General features: G+C 49.3%; 1 protein-coding gene across 6 annotated transcripts in view; it reads left to right on the forward strand.

Annotated features, from left to right (window-relative positions):
- DOT1L (DOT1 like histone lysine methyltransferase) overlaps positions 1 to 22,027 on the forward strand; it is a 77,596-nt gene extending 55,569 nt beyond the window's left edge. Inside the window, exons 22-29 of one of the 6 annotated variants that reach the window (XM_083720173.1) lie at positions 29 to 175; positions 2,784 to 2,913; positions 3,949 to 4,574; positions 6,029 to 6,234; positions 10,065 to 10,129; positions 10,856 to 11,818; positions 13,012 to 13,662; positions 15,811 to 22,027. In XM_083720173.1, coding sequence (XP_083576299.1) covers positions 29 to 175; positions 2,784 to 2,913; positions 3,949 to 4,574; positions 6,029 to 6,234; positions 10,065 to 10,129; positions 10,856 to 11,818; positions 13,012 to 13,622 — 2,748 coding nt within the window. In that variant the 3' untranslated portion in view covers positions 13,623 to 13,662; positions 15,811 to 22,027. The remainder of the gene's footprint in view (positions 1 to 28; positions 176 to 2,783; positions 2,914 to 3,948; positions 4,575 to 6,028; positions 6,235 to 10,064; positions 10,130 to 10,855; positions 11,819 to 13,011; positions 13,663 to 15,810) is intronic. The other 5 variants (XM_083720174.1, XM_083720175.1, XM_083720176.1 and 2 more) reach the window with 5 other exon arrangements.
- The last annotated feature ends 721 nt before the right edge of the window (positions 22,028 to 22,748 follow it).

A 22,748-nucleotide genomic window follows, 5' to 3' on the forward strand; every position in this document is an offset into this window, starting at 1 on the left:
CCTTCTCTGCTTTTTTGTGTGTCTGCAGGCTTTGCGAGAGAGGACCTTCGTGAGTAACGGGGAGACCATCACCAGCCTTCCCATCAGCATCCCCTTGAGCACAGTGCAGCCCAATAAACTCCCCGTTAGTATCCCCCTGGCCAGCGTAGTCCTACCTAGCCGTATTGAGAAGGTGGTGAGTAAGGGTGCTTTCCCCTCCTCCTCCTCTTCCTCTTCTTCCTCCTCCTCCTCCTCCTCACCCCTTGCTATAAAAAAAGCAAATCTGATGAGCTCCCAACAGCATCTTTTAAGTTGCAAAGCCTACGGATAGCTCCAGCTCTTAGCTGCTTTCGTTCTCTCTTCCCGCCCTACCCCTCTGGCATCTGAAAATCAGGAATCCGATGCAGCTGATTGATTATTATGCGGTCGCAGACCCATCGAAAACGGAATAGGAACGCTGAGGATCGTAATGTGCGCTGCTTAGAAATAACAGCATGATGAAATGCAGGCGTGCTTATGGTACAATAGATGAAAGCGTGAGATACAACTTGGATTTGGGACTATCCTCTTAGAATCATAGAACTGCAGAGTTGGAAGGGGCCCTGAAGATCATCCAATCCAACCCCCTGCAGTGCAGGAATATGAAGGTGCCCCATACAGGGATTGAACCTGCAACCTTGGCGTTATCAGCACCATGGTCTAACCAACTGAGCTATCCAGATGCTACAAAGTCTTTGAACACAGGAGAGGATCTTGGCTGCTAACTCGCTTATTGACTTGCTTGTCAATATTTATATCTATATATATATTTTCCAGGTACTTTTCCTTTGACCTTTCCTCCTAAAGGAGCAAAGTAGCCTAGGATGGTCCTCTCTGTGCAGGTTGCACTCAAAGAAGTCATGACCCAAAGTTTTGACTCCTTGAGAACTCCCTCCCAGTATTGCAGAAGGGAGACTAATTCATCAGATGCGTGGCACAGATTCCTGAGAAATTTCCTTCCCTTTTCTTACCCCAACCCCCTTCTTAAAAAAAATGCCGCTCTGTTAGTCCTCATGGGTCCCAGAGAGCTGCCTCTGCCTTCTGCTACCTGGTTTCATCTAGAACAGGGGTTCTCCAGCTGTTTTTTGGACTGCAATTCCCATCATCCCTGCCCATGGGTCCTACTAGCTAGGTTTGATGGGAGTTGTAGTAGTTCAAAAACAGCTGGAGACCCAAGTTTGGGAGACTACAGTTCCCATCATCCCTGACCACTGGTCTTTCTTAGCTAGGGATGATGGGAGCTGTAGTCCAACAAGTTTGGGAAACCCTGGTCTAGAAAGCAGAACGCAGGGCTTGGAAGTGGAAGGAACATCTGTGTGCCTTCCCCAACATTGTTGGACTCGTAACTCTCCTCATCTTGTCGCTGACCATTGGCCATGCTGGCTGATGGGAGTTGTGGTCCCTTGGCAGCCAGTCTTCCCCACCCCGATCTAAGAAGCTGAGTTTTTTGCTCCTAGCAGGGGATGCCTCTTCTAAATGGAGGAATTCCCTCCAATGGCAGTAGATTTTATTGTTTATAGCCAATGGCCATCACAATACATTATAAGCACAGATAACACAACTACAGAACGAAAAACATTACATGCACCAGACCAGGACAAATCGACAATGTCCAGAATTTTAACAGCTTTCCTTCTGGTCAGCATCCCTGGGGTTGGCATTTGCGCTATCCAGAAAGGTTGCCCTTAATTTTCTTGACTCTGGTGCGAATGATGCCACCCTATAACGGATGCGCTTATCAAAATGCGCCAACAGCCATTTAATTTTCAAGTCGTCCAGTTGACCTTCTAAGGCAATCTGAAAAGGGAAGATAAATTTAGCTCTGGGTGAATCATACAATGGACAATATAGAATATAACGTGCAAAATCCTCAACAGGCCCTGATCCACATGTACAGAGGCTGTCCGTCTCCCAGCCAGATATTCAGTAGGCATCGTTTGAAATCTGAGCTGAGTGAAGGCATGTCTAACGGGGGGGCAGGGATGCATAATACATGGAGCAATGTGCCCCCCCGCCGCCGCCAAGAAGAGTTGGAGGCCGCCCAGAGTGGCTGGTGTGTTGGTAACACACAAACGTGGTACCCTCTAGAAAGTGGACCACAACTCCTATCCTTCCTAACTTTGGCCACACTGCCTGGAGCTGAATGGAGCTGTGCGTCCATCAACCTCCAGAGGGCTGCAGGTTCACCGCCGTAGTTTGTACAGTGAAAAGTACCACGTTAAATTATGGTCGCCCCCGTGGGTGGCTGGGTTGATAACAGCTCAGTCGGCGGAAGGTGACGGGTTCAATGGCCGCAGTCTCCAAGGCTTCAGTTGGCAGGAGGTGAGCAGTGGGATCACTGCAATCTCCCACTGCAATTGTTTCTTTTTAAAAAAAATTGAAATGCAGACCCTTCCTATGCTTGGGATACGTGGGGTGCTGCTGCCAGTCAGAGCAGGAGCCACTGAGCTGAACTGGCCCATCCCTTGGGGTGAAAGCAGCTCCTTCAATTGGTGTTGATCAGCAGCGTCTCTCCTAACCCCTTTGGACGAGAATCCACGCGTGGCAGGGGGGCTGGACTAGATGACCCATGGGGGTCCCTTCCAACTCTATGATTCTGTGACTAACGCTCTTTGCAGTCGCTTGCTTGCCTGCCCAGCGGTCCAGCCACTTTTAACAGGAGCAGCAGTCTAAAGTCTGTTTCCTCCGCAAAAGCTCAACCAACCCTTCTTTCTCTCTTTCCCCCCCCCTCTCTCTCTTTCCCGTTTTCCCCCTCGTCCCTCCAGAGAAGCACCCCCAGCCCCGTCCACCAGATCCGAGACTCCTTTTCGACACTTGAAAAACAATATGGTGCTAGTTCTCATAACGGCATTAGCAGTGCCGCCGGTGGAAAGATGCCACCTTTGGCTACCTCAGGTGAGTTGTTCCCCATCTCCCTTCTCAACCCCACCCTCCCCAATGGGGTGGATTTTAGCCCTTCCAGATGCCTAGGGATGTTAAAGCAGCTGTTTTGGTGCCTGCTGAAAATATTCCTGTTTAGACAAGCCTAGCCAGATTCTTAGAAATCTGGGGTAATTTTAATCTCTCTTAGTATTTTTCTCTAAAAAATTTTTTTTGGTTTATTTAGTTTCAAATATTTGCATACTTTACCATCAACAATAAGTTTTGTTTATCCATTGGCTCCCGATCACCCCTCCTCAATGTTCTGTGTTAATCCTTTGATGCTGCATATTTTACCTCCATATATATCTGCATCCTAAATTATTAGCCTTAACATCTTTCTGCCGTTGCTCATATTTCAAATCCTGATTGCGTTTTCATGCAGTCGCAATACTTCTTCAGATATTCTACAAAAAGTTTTCCAGTCCTCAAGGAACAATTCCTCGTTTTGATCTTTAAATTTTTGTTACTAGCTTTGCCATCATTTTAATAAGCCATTCTTCCTTCTTTGAGACCTCATCCTCTTTCCATTTTTGAACATAAAACATTCTTCTTCCTGTCGTTGCATACATAAATAAATTAACCAACTTTTGTCTGCGCTTCAAATTTTTTATTTCTAAATTTAAAAAACACACCCCACAAAAACAAATGAATATAACATTTTCCAGTTAGCAGTCAAGTAACACTGGACTTCCCCTTTGTCCCTCCATGGTTTCCCCAAATTTTCAAATATTGCTTCATATTACAGTTATTCTGCTCCTTCTCTTCACCAGAATTTTCTCAAATACGATCTGAACTGCTGTTCTTATTCAGGGCCTACTTGCGTTTCAACATGTTTACAGCAGTTTTTTAAAATGATCTACCAATGTTTCCCAGTCCTCCTTAAAGTGTGTCTCACCCTGATATTTAATTTTACCTGCTAAACTTGCCAATTTGGCATAGTCCAACTCAATTGCAGCTGCCAAGAGATTAAACCAGCTTTTTTGGTATATATCTGTTTCAACCTCGCAGGTTTTTCTTACATGTCTGGCTCCATGGCGATCAACGGGGCGTTCCCAAGCAGCCCCGCCCCGCTGAACCCCACCATCGACCACGCGGCCCTGGAGGACGCCTCCAGCTCGGGGAGCCTGTTCAACTCGGTGGCGGGGTCCCGGAGCTCCACCCCACAGCAGCCCTCGTTCCTGGCCATGCCCTCCCGGGCCTCGGCCCAGAGCTCGCCCGCCCACCAGCACTCGGCCAGCCCCAGGCTCAACGGCGCCCCCCAGGGCCTGGCTGCCGTCCTGCAGTACGTGGACTCCCAGAAGGGACTGGCCGAGGGCGGTGGCCCCAGGGGCGACCCGCAAGGGATGGAGCCAGCCTTCTCCGACCCCGAGAGCGAGGGGAAGAGGAGGTTCATCTTCACCATTTCACCCGCCACTGGCACCGTCAAGCACTGCCCACCCAGCAAGCACAGCGCCCTCACGGCGAGCATCCGGGCAGAGTGCGGCCAGGACGGGAAGAAGCGCGGACGGAGGAAGCGCTCCTCCACGGGGGCACCGGGCACCAACTCCGGTGTGTCTCCCAAGCGCAAGCCTCTGCCTGCTGTGGCTGGGCTCTTCGCTCAGCCTTCGGGGTCTCCCCTCAATATCAACTCCATGGTGAGAACCAAGGTGGTTTGTTTGTTTGTTTGTTTGTTTGTTTGTTTGTTTGTTTGCTTGCTTGCTTGCTTGCTTGCTTGCTTGCTTGCTTGCTTGCTTGCTTGTTTGCTTGCTTGCTTGCTTGCTTGCTTGCTTGCTTGCTTGCTTGCTTGCTTGCTTGCTTGTTTTGGGTGGTTTCAGATGGGGTGGTTTATGCAGCCACTAGCCTATGCAAGCCAGAGTCGCCTCCAGGTGATCAGACAGGGAGAGAGCGAGAGCGCTCTGCGGATTGATGAGATCACCTCACCTGACAGGTGCCCACCTGATTGCTTCAGTCGGTGGAATTGGCCCTTCTGCGGGAGCCACATAATGCCTGTTCCACATCTGTAAGAACTCAATTGGTTAGCTCTTTCACTTTGTAACTCCCTGCTTATTGATATCAGGCAGCACTGCCTTCAGTTTGCTCGTTTTGGTGCCTGCTAAAAACATTCCTGTTTAGGCAAATATACCCAGATGCCTAGAAAGGTGAGGTCATTTTAATCTCTTTTAGCAACTCAACTTTGCATGTTTTAAAGTCGGGTTGCGATTTCCCCCCTTGATTTTTACTGTTCTGTCTTTAGCAAACCGCTTTGAGGTGTTTCTTTTTCTTTTTTCGAATAAGGAGTGCGTAGATTTTGCAAAATCAGTAATAAATAAATTGTGCAATCCCCTTTCAGTGCGGACCTTTGCGGTTTGCATTCGTATCTGCAAAAGCCCCAGAAATATCAACCTGTAGCCCCTCATAGCTAGTGCAGTTAGGATGTTCTATGAGTCTTTGATCCTATAATCTTCTCCTTTGCCACAGATAGTGAAATGTTGGTCAGCCGAATATGTCACCTTTGAAGTAAAGCATTTGTCCTCCTCCCCTAGAACAGAGAAGCTGGACAAGCTTTTCTTCAGCTTTCCCTCTCCCTTCCCTGCCCGTTTCTCTTTTTGCTATGCTTAGATAGATAGATAGAATAGACAGACAAAAAAATAACACAAAACCAAAGTTACAAAACATAGGAATTATGCAGAAGCTGCAGTTTCTTTTAATATATGTCTATTAGTTTTTAAGAACATGGTATTTGTTTTCCAAACAAACAGGGAGCAGGAACTCTAGAAAAAAACGAAAGCAACAAAACAGATCACGAATGCTAAATTTTGTGATTTGGTGGAGTGAAAGTGAGTTTTGTCTTTCTGGATCTGATACAAATTTTTTGCTGTGTTCCTTAAATGTAAAGCTCTAAGGCTCAGGGGGTGGTCACCTGTTAACCAGTTGCAAAAAGGTGCTCTGGGGGTCCTTTTTGGCTGCAGTTTGGGGTAGATAAACACTATAAATAGCAAGAAAATAAGAGCACAAAACCCCCACGAAACACGACGTAACGTTAGCAGCGCTTCTCCAATCCTTAAACGCTTCTCCTTCTTCTTCTCCTTCTTCTGTCTTTCTTCCTCAGGTCAGTAACATTAACCAGCCTTTAGAAATAACAGCCATTTCTTCCCCTGAAAACTCCCTGAAGAACTCTCCTGTTCCCTACCAGGACAGCGACCAGCCCCCTGTGCTGAAAAAGGAGAAGCCCCTGACCCAGAGCAATGGCATCCATTACTCGCCGCTGACTTCTGATGAGGAGCAGGGCTCAGAGGATGACCAAAACAGCACCAGGTGAGTGTGGACCTCGCCTTGTAGGGGGGAACACCCCTGTGGGGGCCCTGGTCTCGCGTCGGAAAGACCTCACTGCCGTAGGAAACTGCCTTCAAACGAGTGAGGCTTGTTGGTCTTCCTGGCTCAGTACATTAATAATAAAAATAATAATTATTATTATCATCGTCAATTCTGCGCCCAGGGCAGCTGTCTACCAGCTCCATCTGGTACACAGGCTGAGAGCCTACCTGCCCACAGACTGTCTCGCCAGAGTGGTGCATGCTCTGGTTATCTCCTGCTTGGATTACTGCAATGTGCTCTACGTGGGGCTACCTTTAAAGGTGACCTGGAAACTACAACTAATCCAGAATGCTGCAGCTAGACTGGTGACTGGGGGCTGCCGCCGAGACCATATAACACCGGTCTTAAAAGACCTACATTGGCTCCCAGTACTTTTCCGAGCACAAGTTAAAGTGTTGGTGCTGACCTTTAAAGCCCTAAATGGCCTTGGCCCAGTATACCTGAAGGAGCATCTCCACCCCCATCGTTCAGCCACTGAGGTCCAGCACCGAGGGCCTTCTGGCCGTTCCCTCACTGTGAGAAGCAAAGCTACAGGGAACCAGGCAGAGGGCCTTCTCGGTAGTGGCGCCCTCCCTGTGGAACGCCCTCCCACCAGATGTCAAAGAGATAAACAACTACCTGACATTTAGAAGACATCTGAAGGCAGCCCTGTTCAGGGAAGTTTTTAATGTGTGACATTTTAATGTATTTTTAATCTTTGTTGGAAGTTGTCCAGAGTGGCTGGGGAAACCCAGCCAGATGGGCGGGGTACAAATAAATCATCATCATCATCATATACCCCACCCATCTGGCTGGATTTTCCCAAGCCTACACTGGCCAGCAGCTGCTCTCCAGGATTTTGGGAAGGGAGTCCGCAGGTGCCAGGGTTCGGATCCTACAACCGAGAAGCATTGGGTTCTCTCATTGTGTCCTCTCTGTTCTGTGTTCCAAAGCTACCAAGTGACTCTCTGATCTGCCTTGTTGGTGGCTTTTTCTTTCCCCCGTTTGGTCCTCAAGGCTTACATGGCAGGCGGGGATTTTTAACAGCCTAAATGAAAGGCTGCCGACCTCTGGCGATCTGCCAGCTCTGTTCAGGTGGTCTGCAGCATGTCCCCGTTAAAAATGCATCTTGATTTTTCAATTGTACTTTAATTGCTGCTTTTGTTGAACAACAACAACAACAACATTTATACCCACCTATCTGGCCTGGGTTTCCCGCAGCCACTCTGGGTGGTTTCCAATACATATAAAAACATAATACAACGTCAAACATTAAAAATTTCCCAGTATCGCAATTTATAACAATTAAGACTTGCACACTTCAGGAACTCAATATCTTAAGCTTCTCCCCGTATGAACTGATCCAGGCCCTGTGCGTCCCCTCCCGGAGAGGGTTGGAAGGTGGCAACAAGAGAACAGGCCTTTTCTGACTCCCTAATTGTGGAATGCTCTCCCCAGAGAGATTTGCCTGTTGCCATCACTACATGCCTTTAGGTGCCAGGCAGAAACATTCCTCTTTACCCAGGCCTATGGCTATTAAATAATCTGTGGCCTATGAAAGTGTGGGGGAGAGGACTGTAATTATAATGACTATTTTACTATTAGGCTGTCTGGCAGTATAGTATGCTTTCTGTTACGTTTTTATCATTGATAAATGTTATTTATTACATTTACCACATTCTATAATGTGTTTTTAATGTTGTACAGCACCCTGGGATCTTTTGATAAAGGGTGGTGTATAAATTGAATAAATAATAATTAAAATAATTAAAATAATAAATAAATAATGATGAACTAAGTCAGTTCTTGGTATGAGCTTTCGTGTGCATGCACACTTCTTCAGATACACTGAAACAGAAGTTTCCAGACCCTTCTATATAGTGAGAAGGTGGGGAGGGGTATTACTCAGAAGGGTGGTGGGAATGGGTGATTGGCAGATAGCTGTGATGAGCCTGTTGACGACTCTTAACGACTGCAATAGGTCTTACAGGAAGAAGCGAGGGGTGAAAAGGTGAAAAATGGCTTTGTCATGTATAATGAGATAAGAATCCAAGGTCTTTGTTCAGACCAGGTTTCTCAATGGTTTTAAGTTTGGTGATAAGTTGTAATTCAGCAGCTTCTCTTTCCAGTCTATTTCTGAAATTCCTTTGTAGTAAAACAGCTACTTTGAGATCTTGTATAGAATGTCCTGGGAGATTGAAGTGTTCTCCTACTGGTTTCTCTGTCTTGTGATTCCTGATGTCCGATTTATGTCCGTTTATTCTTTGGCGTAAGGTCTGGCCTGTTTGTCCAATATAGAGAGCTGAAGGACACTGTTGGCATTTGATGGCATACACAATGTTAGACGATGAGCAATTAAATAGTCCCGAGATGGTATGTGTGATGTTGTTGGGGCCAGTAATGGTGTTGTCCGGGTGTATGTGGCAGCAGAGTTGGCATCTGGGTTTATTGCAGGCTCTGGTGCCAGTGTCCGTGTTAGGTCTGGTTGTAGAATTATTGTGGGTTAGGAGTTGTTTAAGACTGGGTGGCTGTCTGTAGGCAATGAAAGGTCTTCCTCCCAGAGCTTGAGAAAGAGAACTGTCATTGTCCAGGAGAGGTTGTAGATCTCTGATGATGCGTTGTACTGTTTTAACTTGGGAGCTGTATGTGATGACTAGAGGTGTTCTGTTATTTTCTTTTTTGGGTCTGTCTTGCAGCAAGTTCTCTCTGGGTATCAGTCTGGCTCTGTTGATCTGTTGTCTAATTTCATCTGTTGGGTATTTTAGTTCTAAAAAGGTTTGCTGTAGATCTCTTAGGTGAGAGTCTCTGTCTGTAGAATTGGAACAGATGCGGCTGTAACGTAGTGCCTGGCTATATACAATGGACTGTTTGGTATGTTTGGGATGGTAGCTAGAGGCATGTAGATATGTTTGTCGGTCAGTTGGTTTATGGTATAAGCTGGTGTCTATGTGCCCATCCTGTATTTTTATAGTAGTGTCCAAAAAATGTGTATAGAAGGGTCTGGAAACTTCTGTTTCAGTGTATCTGAAGAAGTGTGCATGCACACGAAAGCTCATACCAAGAACTGACTTAGTTGGTCTTTAAGGTGCTACTGGAAGGAATTTTTTTTGTTTTGACTATGGCAGACCAACACGGCTACCTATCTGTAAATAATGATGATTATGGTGGTGATGATAAATTGTTACCCAACTCTTCACACTAAAGTTCCAGGGAGGGTTACAAAAATCAAAACACGTTAAAATCGATCTTGAACAACTTAATGATCCCAGAAATGATGCAGGTTCTAGAACAGGCAGAGGCAAACTCAGCCCTCCAGATGTTTTGGGACTACAATTCCCATCATCCCTGACCACTGGTCCTGTTAGCTAGGGATGATGGGAGTTGTAGTCCCAAAGCATCTGGAGGACTGAGTTTGCCTATGCCTGTTCTAGAAATACGGAGCTCAGTTGTTAAAGGCTGGGGTGCAGTGGTGCATTCTCCGCATTTGTCCAAAGCTGTATAGCAAAAGTGCCAGACATGCCTCTGAAAATACAATAAAAAAAACATCAATCAGAGGGTATTTTAATTGCCAGGACAGGCAGAAGAATCATGTAAGCCCGGGTTTCCCTAACCACTAGGGATGATGGGAGTTGTAGCCCCAAAACAGTTGGAGACCCAAGTTTGGGAAACACTAATGTAAGCGGTCTACTAAAAGCGCAAGCAGTTTTCTCGTGACCCATGGGGTGGGGAGATTTTTGGGAACCCCTGGCTTAAGGTAAACAGCTTTTCTTTTCTTCTCCCTCCCTTCCTAGAATTGAGAGAAAAATCGCAACGATATCACTGGAAAGCAAATCTCCGCAGAAGTCGATGGAGAACAGTAAGTGTGGAGGCCGCTGGTGTGGGTCAGGGGGGAAAGCTGTTTGGGACTGCCTGCTTAGGGTGGTGGTGGGTGTTCGTAACAGGTACATATAAAATCAGTGCCGTTCCATACAGATTAGGTAACTGAGCACAAAAGCTGTCTTCACCTACAGAAAGAATATTAGCTATGTTTGATTGTCAAATGCCATTCTAGATTCGCCAGGCTGGTCTTGAAAATGATGCTCCTTCTGTATATAATGAAGGAATGTCAAGGCATATCGAAAGTGTTGGGACGTTCTGCTTCCAGGGAGCCAGTGTGGTGTAGTGGTTAAGAGCGGTAGTCTCGTAATCTGGTGAACCGGGTTCGATTCCCTGCTCCTCCAGCTGCAGCCAGTCACACTTCTCTGAAGTCTCTCAGCCCCACTCACCTCACAGAGTGTTTGTTGTGGGGGAGGAAGGGAAAGGAGATTGTTAGCCGCTTTGAGACTCCTTAGGGTAGTGATAAAGCGGGATATCAAATCCAAACTCTTCTTCTTCTTCCTTGGTTGCTATTTGGTGCTGACGGTGCTCTCTTTTGCTCCCCATCCGTCTCTGTCTCTTCTCCTATTGCCTCTCTCACTCCTGCTCCACTTGTCTGTCTGCGTCTCTTTGCCCCTTCCTCGCCCCTTCCGCTTCTCCCTCTCTCGCCTTCTCCTTGTGTGTCTCTCTCTCACACACATTCCTCCCCTGCCTCCCCAAATCTCAGGCATGAGCTTAGCCGGGAGGAAGCAGGCCACCGAAAACATGAACAGCAGCAAGTGGAAGTCGACCTTCTCTCCCATTTCCGACATCAACCTGACCAAAGCAGTGGACAGTCCTCTGCAGGCCCCGTCGCTGAGCCAGAACTCCCTTTTCGCCTTCCGACCGCCCTCCGAGGATGGCTCGGGGGGCGACAGCAAGGTCTCGGCCCACCCAAGGAAGCACGGGGCCTCGGCCGCCCTCGACGGGCTCGGCCAGACCATGAATGGATTTGCTTACAATAGCGGGCTGCCGGCCGACCTCGGTTTACATAGCTTTATTGACGGTGCTCCTCTCCCGCACAAGGCCGCGGCGGACGTGGCCGCGGCGCTGGCGGGCAGCTCCCCGCTGAGCTTCCTGGCGCAGCGCAGCAAGGAGGGCAGCGGGGTCTCCGAGACGAACCCCTTCCTGAGCAAAAGGCAGCTGGAGAGCCTGGGAGCTCTTGCGAAAGGGGAAGACTCCAACTGGCCCAGCGGCCTCAAGGGCAAAGACCCCGGCGAGCTGAGCGCCCGCCTGGGAGCCGCTTTGGACAAGTCCTCGGTGCTACACGGCAGCAAGGCCGGGAAGGGCAGGGAAAGGGAGGCTGTCGAGCTGAAGAATGGCCACAACCTCTTCATCGCTGCCGCCACCACTACCCCTCCGGGCGGCCTGCTCAACGGCAAAGGCCTGTCTGTGGCCCCCACGGGCAGCTCTCCTTCCTCTGTGCCCTCCTCCTCCTCCTCCATGGTGGCTCACCCGTTCTTGAACTCGCTAACCACTGGCTCGCAGTTCCCCCTGGGCCCTATGGTGACGAACTCTTCGGTACTGCAGTCCCTGTTCAGCTCCATGCCAGCCGCCAGTCTGGTTCACGTCTCGTCGGCTGCCACCCGACTGACCAACTCTCACACGATGGGCAGCTTCTCCCCCGGGGTGACAGGTGGAACAGTTGGAGGTAAGGCGGAGCTTCGGGGTTCTTCCTTCCCTGGGGGCACAGCTGAGAAGGGGGGCTGGGACACCCTCTCTGCAGCCCCACTCCACAGTTAGGTGGGTTTTATTTCTTTATGCGTCTTTATTGAAGTTATATACTGCCCTTCATCAGGACACCCCAGGGCAGTTCATAGAGTAAAACACCAGACAAAACACCAGTAAATAATTAAAGCAAAACACTACTCCCCTTCTCACAGATACATTTCAAAGGCTGCAGGGTATTTATCAGCCCAAGGACTGGTTGAAGAGGAATGTTTTTGCCTGGTGCTAAAAGTATATAATGAAGGCACCAGCCTCTCCCTGGGAAGAGAATTCCACAAGCGGGGAGCCACTGCAGAAAAGGCCCTGTTCTCGTGTTGCCACCCTCTAGACCTCTCATGGGACAGGCACCCAAAGAAGGGTCTTGGAGGATCTCAGGGTCTGGGTATGTCCATATGGAGAGAGGCGATCCTTGAGGTATTGCGGTCCTGAGCCGTTTAAGGCTTTATAGGTTGAAACCAGGTTTTCAAGCGCTCTTTTCTGGGAGATCCCCCACTCCACTTGTGCTGAGCTGTGTTCCACAAAGAAGGGGGGCGGGCTGGGGATACACAGACCACCCTTGGCCTACCTGGCACCTTCCCCAAATGTTGCCTAGTGTCTTCCCCCAGCCAGCAAGGGGAACCATGGAGGAAACATGCCAGTTCCTCACAAACATGCGTGCCTGAAGGTCTCCTCCTCCTAAGAGCCTCTCTTTTTGGGAGAAGTCGTGTTTCCGGGGCAGAGTGGCTGCAGCAGCCTTGAGACTAGCTTGCTGTCGCCAAAAAGAGGGCCTTAGAAATGGGTGCGCTGTTGGGTCTCTGAGTTCAGCCAAAGTCCCTTCCCCCTGGCGCATGAAAGGAGACAGGTAAGTGAGCAAGCCTCTACCCCGCTCAGCTTCTACACCATCGCTGCTCATCGCTTGTCGCTGCGGCTGTCGTTCATTTTCTCCATGCTGCGCATTTGTCTGTCAAGCTGCGGCTGCTGCGATCTTTTTTAAGTTTGCTTGCTTGCTTTAAAAAAAATAATTTATTTTCCCCCCCGGTTGTGTTGCGTCACGTTGTCGTTGTTGTTTTTGCTTCTCTCGCTGTGAGCCATGCCAAAGTTCCGCCTGCTGAGTTTGTTTCTTTCTCCTGTTTGCAGGTATTTTTAACCATGTGGTGCCTTCTGCCTCCTCCTCCTCCTCCTCCTCTGCTCCCTCGCCTTCCCTTCCGTCTTTCTCCTCCTCTTCCTCCTCCCTCCATTTTGGCAGCAGCGCTGTCTCCAGCTGCGCCGCCGCTGTGCTGAGCCTGAACCCTCTGCAGGTGGCTCCCGCCTCCCCATCGTTCCACTCGCCCCCGGCCCCGTCCGGCGAGACGCAGCACCTCGCGCGAACCCCGGCGCACCCGTCCCGGCGCACCCCGCCTCCCAACGTCTCCTTGCCTCCGCCCCCTCCCCTCCTCGCCTCCAGCAGCGACCCTGTCCTCCTGCAGGCCTTCTCCTCCCTTCCGGGCTCCGAGTCTTTCTTGCCGCCCCCGTCCTCCTCTTCCCCGGCTAACTCCGCTTTGTCTATTAAGCTAGCTTCTCTCCAGCACAAATCCTCCCGCCCTTTCTTCACTGTCCACCACCCGCCTCTGCCCCGCTTGGCGCTAGCCCAGGCCGCGCCCGGGATCCCGCAGCCCAGCGCCGCTGCCTCCGCCGCGCCCGCTATGTGGGTCACGCTCGGCCTGCAGTCTCCTTACGCTTCGCACCTCCCCGGGGTTAAGCCGCGGTAATGGGCTCGGCTTGACCCTTTAAGTGTTCGTGCTCCGTAAGGTAAGGCTGGCCGGGAGGGGCAGGTGGGGTGGGGCAGGCAGCTTCTTCGGAGGCATGGAGCCACATGTCTGCCCTTGCGGCCGTGTGTAAGCTTTGTCCTCTTGCAAGGTGGTTGTGGGGTGGGTGGCGGCTAATGGATTGAGGTTGAATCTGGGAGAAAGGGCTCGGGCAGCTGTGGGGGAATCCCTGGTCCTGAATGGGTATCTGTGACCCTGAAGGACCAGGTGCACAGCCTGGGGGTCATTTTGGACTCACTGCTGTCCATGGAGGCACAGGTCAATCCTGCGTCCAGGGTGGCTGTCTACCAGCTCTATCTGAGACCCTCCCTTCCTGCGCCCTGTCTTGCCAGAGTGGTCCATGCCCTGCTTGGACCACTGCCATGCACTCTCCGTGGGGCTACCTTTGAGGGTGACTCGGAAAATAAAGAATGCGGCAGCTAGACCGGTAACTGGTACCATATAACACCAGTCCTGCAAGACCTACATTGGCTCCCAGTACGTTTCCGAGCACAATTCAAAGTGTTGGTGCTGACCTTGAAAGCCCTAAACGGCCTCAAAGGCCCAGTATACCTGAAGGAGCGTCTCCACCCCCATCGCTCAGCCCAGACACTGAGGTCCAGCTCCGAAGGTCTTCTGGCAGTTCCCTGACTGCGAGAAGTGAGGTTGCAGGGAAGCAAGCAGAGAGCCTTCTTGGTAACATTTGGAAGACAGGCAGCCCTGTACCAGGAGGTGTTTATATATATATATTATTTCAATTTTTCCACTACAAAATGTATACAGTTCATACATCTTTTTTATATCCGTTCTCTTTTTGTATCAGGAGGTTTTTAATGTTTGATTTACTGTGTTTTGATTTGATTTGATTTGATGGAGTGGCCGGGGTGACCTGATCAGATGGGCAGTATATAAATAATGTTGTTGTCGTTCCTCATGGCCCTTTTCACTACCTTCCTTGGGGGGGGGGGGGGGTCGTCAGCAGTGCAGCTTCTGTCCTCGCATGCAGAATGGCGTCTCTGGACAGGGCTGGGAGAGGCTCCTATACTGGAGGGCTGCAGCTGCCAGCCAGTGTAGACATTGCTGAGCTGTGGCTTCACTCATCATAAAGCAGTTTCCTGACTAAATTGTTATTACCAGGCCGATGGCATCATGCCTGGACCTGAAAAATTACCGTATTTTTTGCTCTATAAGACTCACTTTTTCCCTCCTAAAAAGGGGAAATGTGTGTGTGTGTCTTATGGAGTGAATGCAGATTGTGCAGCTATCCCAGAAGCCAGAACAGCAAGAGGGATTGCTGCTTTCACTGCGCAGCTGTTCTGGCTTCTGAGATTCAGAATATTTTTTTCCTTGTTTTCCTTCTCCAAAAACTAGGTGCGTCTTCTAGTCTGGTGTGTCTTATAGAGCGAAAAATACGGTCATAGCTGGCGATGACTTGCAATAACTGGAACCCGAGTCTGGAGGGTTGAGGAAGGGAGAGGCCTTGTTTGCCCACAAAGAAATAAAACTCCTCCTTATCATCATTCTTGTATTCATATCCCACCTTTTCATCCCAAGGGCTCAAGGTGTGGTGTACCTGGTTATTCCCAGGGCGTTTTCTTCAGCTGGAACTCGCCAGAGCTCTTGTCCAGCACTTCTCCAGGGGTGTGTGTGTCCTTTTCTAGAAAAATAGCACCGGTTCTCCCTGCGCAGCAGCAGCAACAACAGCCCTGTGAGGCTGAGAGAAGTCCGTGAGCTGCTCCCAAGGCTCACCCAGTGAACGCCGTGGTGGCCGAGAGGGGGATTCGAACTCTGGGCTCTCCCATGTCCAGTCTGACGCTCCAACCCAGTGTTTCCCAAACTGGGGTCTCCAGCTGCTTTTGGACTACAACTCCCATCATCCCTAGCCTGCAAGGCCAGTGGTCAGGGATGATGGGAATTGTAGTCAAAAACAGCCGGAGACCCAAGTTTGGGAAACAGCACTATGCCACACTGGCTCTGTTTTGCAAGGTGAGAATTCCGAGGGCCAGGTAGTGGCTCTGGAGGGCCGCACTGGGTCAAACCTCCCCAGCCCTGCCCGCGCCATCCTTGATTTCCTGGTTTCGTGAACTGTCCATAATCCGCTGTCTTAAAGTGTGCTTCTCCTCCTCTTTCCCTCCCTCTCCTGTTCCCGCAGGTAACTAAGGACCTTCTACCTCAACCCCCACGTGACCTATGCAAGGCCAGCCTGGACCAACGCCTCTCCACTTCCACTTGAAGGTGCTGCCCTCAACCGCTGTAGAGAGGGGCTTCTGCTCCTCCACTCCCCCTCCTCCCCAACTCTCTATACTACTGGACACACGCAGGAAAACCAGACGGGGAAAGAGACAGGCCTACAGAATGGGGCCCTTGAGTCCTAAGCCTAAAAGCCGGAAGAAAATGCTACTGTGAAATCTTAAGTGTATGTGTGTGTGTGTGTGTATATATATATATATATGTATATTATATTCTATAATATATATGTATATGTATATCTCTCTCTTTCTAGATATATTCAAACTGCAGAAGGCGACAACGGCCTCCGATTTGTATTGTTGATATAGTTTAGATATTTATATATTTTTTAAAGTTTGAGAACACGTGTTTTCACAAAAGGCAACCCCCCCTCCCCCTCCGCTCTTGTGTGTGTGATCGTTCCACGCAAAGTCTTGGGACTGGAGAAAAAAAAAACACGCCAGGGAAGGGTGAGGGGGGAAAGAAGAGGAGGACTTTTAACAAACAAAATACTGTTATTAACAAAAGGACTGGCCAACACAAGCGGAGACACATCCAAAAGGTTCTCTTGGTGCTATCCATGCCCGACAGACGTGTGCCTCTCCGGGCCGCGCTCCCCTGTGGTGCTTTTGTTTTTGTGTTTTTTTGCGGGGCGCAGAGGCCTGGTTGTTTGCGTGTTTGGGGGGGGGGTGACCAATACCAAGCCACGTTCCTATATAGAGCGAGTCTGACTCTTCTTAATTTATTCCACCCGGTCCCACCAGAAGTCTGGTCCACGTCATCGTCCGTGTCTCTTCTGCTCTGTAGTGAAGCCAGTGAAATGAGGAATCCAGGGCTTGGCCTCCTCGGAGCTGGCCCCTTAGAAGCAACCTTAGTTGGCCGCTGGGCAGTAGCTGGCGTTGGGCAGGGGCCAGGGGTGAACGGAGCCAGTCGTTTTGCACGGGCGTCCGGCTATCTGCCTCCCCCCCATGCTGTAGATCTGACCACCAATGTCATGTAATGCTTATTTGAAGGTGGGGATGCAGCCATCGCAGTCCCCTCCCGGCTTCCCAGCAGAATTCTGATATGGTGCTCATGGGGGATAAAACATAGCCTCTCCCACCCCAGAAACAGACACCCCCAGGTGCGTTTCCGAAGCGAGGGGAAGGGAATTCCTCTGCCTTAACTGTGAAACCCAAAAGGGTCGTGTTCGGAGTTCAAGGTGGGGTGGGGTGGGGACCCTGACCCACTGGCTTCTGGGGTGGGTGGCGATGAAAGCAACCCCCCCCCTTCCCGGCGGAATGGCTCCCGCCAGGCAGCCAAGCACTGGCAGGCATTTTCTCACGCCACGAGCAGCTTCACCCGTATTTTGGGACTCCGCCTCAGGCCTGGGCACCTTTCTTGCCCGGGTCCAGGCTTTGTAGTCTTCTAGGTTTCCTTTGAAACAAAAAACCATTGCTTACAATTTTCTAATCATGCCATTTTGGGGGGCTCTGCCTTGCCCTCGGTGAGGAGCTCTCCCAGTTTGTCCTCCCCTCGGAGGCAGCAGATTGGGTCCCCTGCTGTCTGGCTCGTTGCTTTGTTCTTTGGAAGAAGCAAGGATGCTCATCATCCTTGTCCGGTGCTCTTCCCTTCCTGTTTGTGTCCGTCTCCCGCTCTCGGAATATCCCCCCAGGGATTATTTGTTTTGGGAGGCGATGGCCACGCAGAAGCATCCCACTAGTGTCATTGGCCAGGCTGCTTGCACTGGAAAACTTGAGAAAGCAGGCCGCCAAGTCTTGCGCTGGGCCTGCTGCCAACGTTGTTTCTTGGGGTTCTGGCATCCTTTTCGTGTGTTGTCGGCGGCAAGATTTTTGATACTTGATCAAGGCACGCGGCTTTGTACGTTCCGTCAAAGACACGTCCGCTTCACGGCTTCTGTCCTTGTTGCTTCTCAGTGGGTCGTGTTTTAAAAATGTGATTTCACACCCCTGCATCAGAGATAAAACACACACACACACACACATGCATACTGCAATCAAACTTAACTTTTTTTTGTATCTCGCCTGACAACACTGGTGCTTTGCTGATTTTTTAATAACAATAAATTGTGACTTGGGTGATCAGTGCATAGGAATAATTCTTACGTTTGTTTTTTTAAAGGCACCCAGCTTTCTGGGAATGGTGAGATGGGGGGGGGGGATATGTCTGTTTAAAAACACATACACACTCGTATGCTTTCTGCTAATTTTTTTATCAGGTTGTGTCCATAGTGTAATTGGAAGCGGGAGACAAATAGCAGTTTTGTTTCCTCAGGTGTGCCTAAAATCAGGGAGGAAATGGCAAGGGCATGAGGATAAGAAAGTCTGTGATGATCACAGCACAGGGTATCATTCTTGCTCCCCTCAATACCACAGCAGTCCCTAAAGTCTCACGTTTGCCTTCCTTACTTCCAAGATCCACCTTGTGGCTTTTATAAGATAGTCTCTTGCTGTTGCTTTTCCCTGAATCTGTCTTGCTCTCTCTCTCTCCCCTCTGCTAAGGTCTTGGAGCAAACAGCTGACTTCTCCTGAAGACTTTTCACCATTCTGCTTATTTTTTCTTGCCCCTGTCGGTCTGCTCAGCATCGGCAGAGAGCCGGAACTTCCCTGTTTCCAGGTTTCTTAAAACTCTCATTGCAAGCCGAATGAATTCCTTTTGGCTCCGGTTCCCCCGCCCCAGAAGGAACAGGGGGGGATGCAGCTCATTACTCTGGCAACCCTTTTTTTCTTTCCGCTGTGCAGGACCAGCACGGAAATAACCCCCTAATGAATGTGGACTGGCTGCCAAAGCCCTTTATCTTGCTTGGATAAATCTCTGCTGCCTTCTGTCGCGTCCCTGGCCAGGTTTCCAGCAGCACTCCTGCTTCTCTTTCTTGCCCTCCTTCCACACTCGGGTATCTTTCCCCTGCAGGCCCACGATGCCTGCAAATTTCCACTTTGGGGGAAAGTGTGGATACAGTTTGTGCTTTCTTTCCCTTTCCCTCCCTTGACTTTAGTCTTCGCTTGCTTTTCTTTAAAAAATAAAATAAAAATCCCACTTGAAGGCCTAGTTCTTACAAGTCTTTTCCAGTCAGCTGCAAATCTTTTCCTAGGTCTGAAACTAATACGGATTTCTGCTTGTTCACCTTCCGCCCTGTGTTAAATTCGTAGGGTGCAAATTTCTCATACCTGATGCAGGAACAATGACTTGCTGCGCTTGAGGTGAGCTCTCTCCAGCAACCGCTTTCTCTTCCCCCTCTTAAAAAAAATTCCTCCATCTCCCCTCAACCCATCTTCTCATCTTCAGTACTCTTGAGGTCTTGTGTTTCATGTATTGATCTTCTGTTCGGAATATAGTCTTTAAAATGCCGGATGGGCCCCTATCCATAGCAGTGTTGAGCCAAGCAGGCAATAGGGCGGTGGGCCCTTCTCCTCTGACCAGCCCAGGGTTTTGATTTTATAAAAGCACAGGAGAGCTGGCCAAAGATACAGAGACCAATCTGCCTGTTTTTAACTAACCAGGTGGTTCAGACTTGGGGCAGTAGGTCCTGGGTCCACATCCGAAGCCTGCCTTACCCGACCCCTCGAGGACTCAGCTAGGTTTCTTGCTGGTGCTGTCTTGTTTGCAAGAACTCCACGCCGAAACACAAATCCACTTGGGTGATCCATTCGGCCGCTGGGGCGGGACTCCCCGCCTCTGGAAAGATCACCCCCAAAGGACAATTGTCATATTTGCCCCTGCTGCTTCTGGAACAGAGATGGAATCTCAGGGGTTCCCCAGTCAACAACCCCCCAGGGCCGTGCATTGAAATCGAAACCCACATCACTTTGTCTTGTGATGCCGTTCTTGGGAGAAGCTTGTTGTAGTGAGCTGCTGGGACTTCCCCTGCCTTGTTTTAATTTATTTATTTTTCTGAGTGGGATTTGCTGCTGCTGCTGCTGCTGCTGCTTCCCTTCATTGGTGCTAGATGCTAAACAAAACCCTAAGGTGCTTGGTCGGGTTCTTTTTTACCGGGGCATTCCTTTCACCCAGCCAACCTGGCAACGACAGGCCACAAGGAAAGGAGGAAGGCTGGGTATTCTATTCTATTCTTTGCCAGTAAAACCTGCTTTAAGATGCTTTTACTTTGCCCGCAAGCACACAGAGATTATGTTAAGTTGTGTAAGGGGCGTAGAGGGAGCTCGTCTTCTAACTTTATTTTTCAGGAGGGCAGAGTATTAGTTCAGCAGCAAACCTCTCTGAAGGCTTGACCCTGTTTCTGGTGCAGAATATGGTGCTATTTGGGTGTCTTTGTGTTTCCCTAAGCCATCAGGGCTCCACCTTATCTGAGGTTACCCTAAACCAGCCTCTGCCATTTTGGGGCCCCTCCCTCGGCAGTCCAAAGCAATCTTGGAGGGGCCTCACAATGGCAAATGGACTCTGCAGACCACAGGACGATGTCCTCATTTTCGCAGCTAACCTCTTCCATTCCATTTCCAAGCACAACCTTTCTCCTAAACCACTGGGCATGAGAATTCGTAGAGGTCTAGCGTGCTTGGCTTTGAAATCTTAAGAGCGATGCCTGCGGCATGAGCTTGGACAGCACCCCCTTTTTTTTTTTGCGGGGAGCGCACACCCTCGCAGAAACTGAAACACACACCCTGTGCTTTTCTGCTTCTCTCTCTCCCCCCCCGCAAACCCCTTCTTTGCAACTTGGATAAAGTGGTGAAGAAACTTTGGGATTTGTTGCAAATGACGGTGTGTCCTCGCAAATTGGGTTTGGTTTGAGATGGTGTGCGTACTCTTTGTGAAAGCGTGCGGGTCATTGCAACAGCGATGGTGGGATTTGTTTGCGCCCAGTGGAGTCGCTTGTTTTTAAAAAGTTGTAGAATTGCTTCAGAATCAGGGCAGGGCGGGGGGCTTCTGGGGTTGGGTGCAAACGGTGCTTCCCTCCACCCCTCCCAGAAACAGACCCACAGGGGGAGAAGTAGCCTTTTGCAGGGTGAAAACTACTTTTCGATCAGTCTAACAGACACACTGTAGTAGATGCAGTCCATTAAGCAGGCTGCCACGGTCTCCTGTGAAGTTTGAAATCAGCCTTGCCGGATATCTTAATATCCAACAAGAACTTCCATAGAAACTGGCTTGCTTGTCTGTGTTTAACTAGCATAGGAATTTGTGGTACTCTGAAAGAAAGGTGCGTGCTGGGGAGTCGATAGCAAGCATCCCATTTGCAAAATACCTTTTGTCTCGCTGTTTTTGCAAATCTGGTTCAAAACAGGTCTTCCTCCCTGCAGGTATTGGCTGCAGCCCTTCATAATTTTGGATTTCCTCACCCACATGCACATTGGAACCTTAAAAACCAACACCTTACCCGCCCCCCCTTTTCTAGCCTTGATGGGATGGAGATCTATTTAAAAAAAAAAAAATAGGAAGGAGAAATGTGGGGTAGACCAGCTCCTTCTTTCAGTGCTTTGCGTTTTTTGAGCCTTTGGAGAAACGTGCTTTGCAGAAACAGCCCTTGGGGGGCTGGTTAAGGAATTTTCTGGTTCCTCCCCCCTCCACAATGAACTGAGGCTTTGCCTTGCCGAAACAGGGAGTTTGGATGTGGGCGGGGGGGGGGGTGCGTATTCAGTCAGTGATGGAAATTGCTGTTTCTCAGGAATTAAATCTGTAAAATGTAAAATAAAAGGAACCCGTTTGTAAATGGATTGAAGGGAGTACCCATATTCTTAGAGGTGGGATCTTCTTTCCCAGCAACTAGGAACTTGATTTGTATACATTAGCCCATGAAAATGAATTCTATTTAAATTTCAGTCTTTCATCCGATGTATCTTGGGGTTTGTTTGTTCGTTTCTTTGGCTTTGTTTTTGAGACTTTGCTCCATGAAATCTTGATCCGTCATTCTTCCATAGATCCATATGAACTACTTCTGGCGTTGTGTATATATGTACGTAATAATCTTTTATCTATATATTTCAGCCCCTTCCATTCCTTCCGATTCTCTGCACTGCAAAAAAAAAAGTTTTATCTTTCTGTTCTAACGTCCACTTCAGATCTCCCCCCGCACCTCACCCTGATTTGTAATTGAAAAAAAAAGAAAATGGCTTTGAAGTTTGTCTTTATATTAAAAAAAATGTATGTATTTTAATACACTGTATACCCTTGTGGTGGTGCTTCTATCCTTTCTGAAGTTGTCTGGTTTCTTTTGCAAGAGACGTTCAGGTTTCACAGCCAGAGAGGCCTGCGTTCCCTCCTGGGGCCACATGCTAGAGGTCAGCTGAGCGATAAATGCAGCTTTCACCTTTGTAGAATCACAGAACTGAAGTGTTGGAAGGGACCCCCCCCCCCTGCAATGCAGAAATCCCAACTAAATCATCTGCGGCAGATGGCCATCCAACATCTGCTTCAAAGCCAGCAAGGAAGGAGAGTCTACCAGTTTCCGAGGGAGACCATTCCACTGTCAAACAGCTCTTACTGTCAGAAAGTTTTAAAAATCTCTTTTCATGTAACTTGAAGCCATTTGTTCCAAGTCCTACCCTCCCGAGCAGGAGAAAACAAGGCTGCTCTATGTGACAGCCCTTGAGATAATTGGAAAATTGAAATTGAAATACTTTATTGTCACTTGTACAACTTGTATACAGTGAGATTACACAAGCACCCCCACTCAGCTCTCTTAGTCTTAATTCCCCTTGTTTACTGACGCACACCCACCAAACCCCAAAGTCCGTTGCCCTGTTGTTATCTTTTCATTCAGCAGTCTAACAGCCCCCGGATAGAAGCTCTTCATTACCCTGTTGGTGCGACTAATCCTGCTTCTATATCTTCTGCCCGAAGGCAGGAGATCAAGAAAGTGCCGGCCAGGCTGTGAATCATCCCTGAGAATTTTCCTCACTCTCCTGA

Source organism: Podarcis gaigeae (genome assembly GCF_964106915.1).
Source record: "Podarcis gaigeae genome assembly, chromosome: 18".
In the NCBI taxonomy this organism is placed as follows: domain Eukaryota; kingdom Metazoa; phylum Chordata; class Lepidosauria; order Squamata; family Lacertidae; genus Podarcis; species Podarcis gaigeae.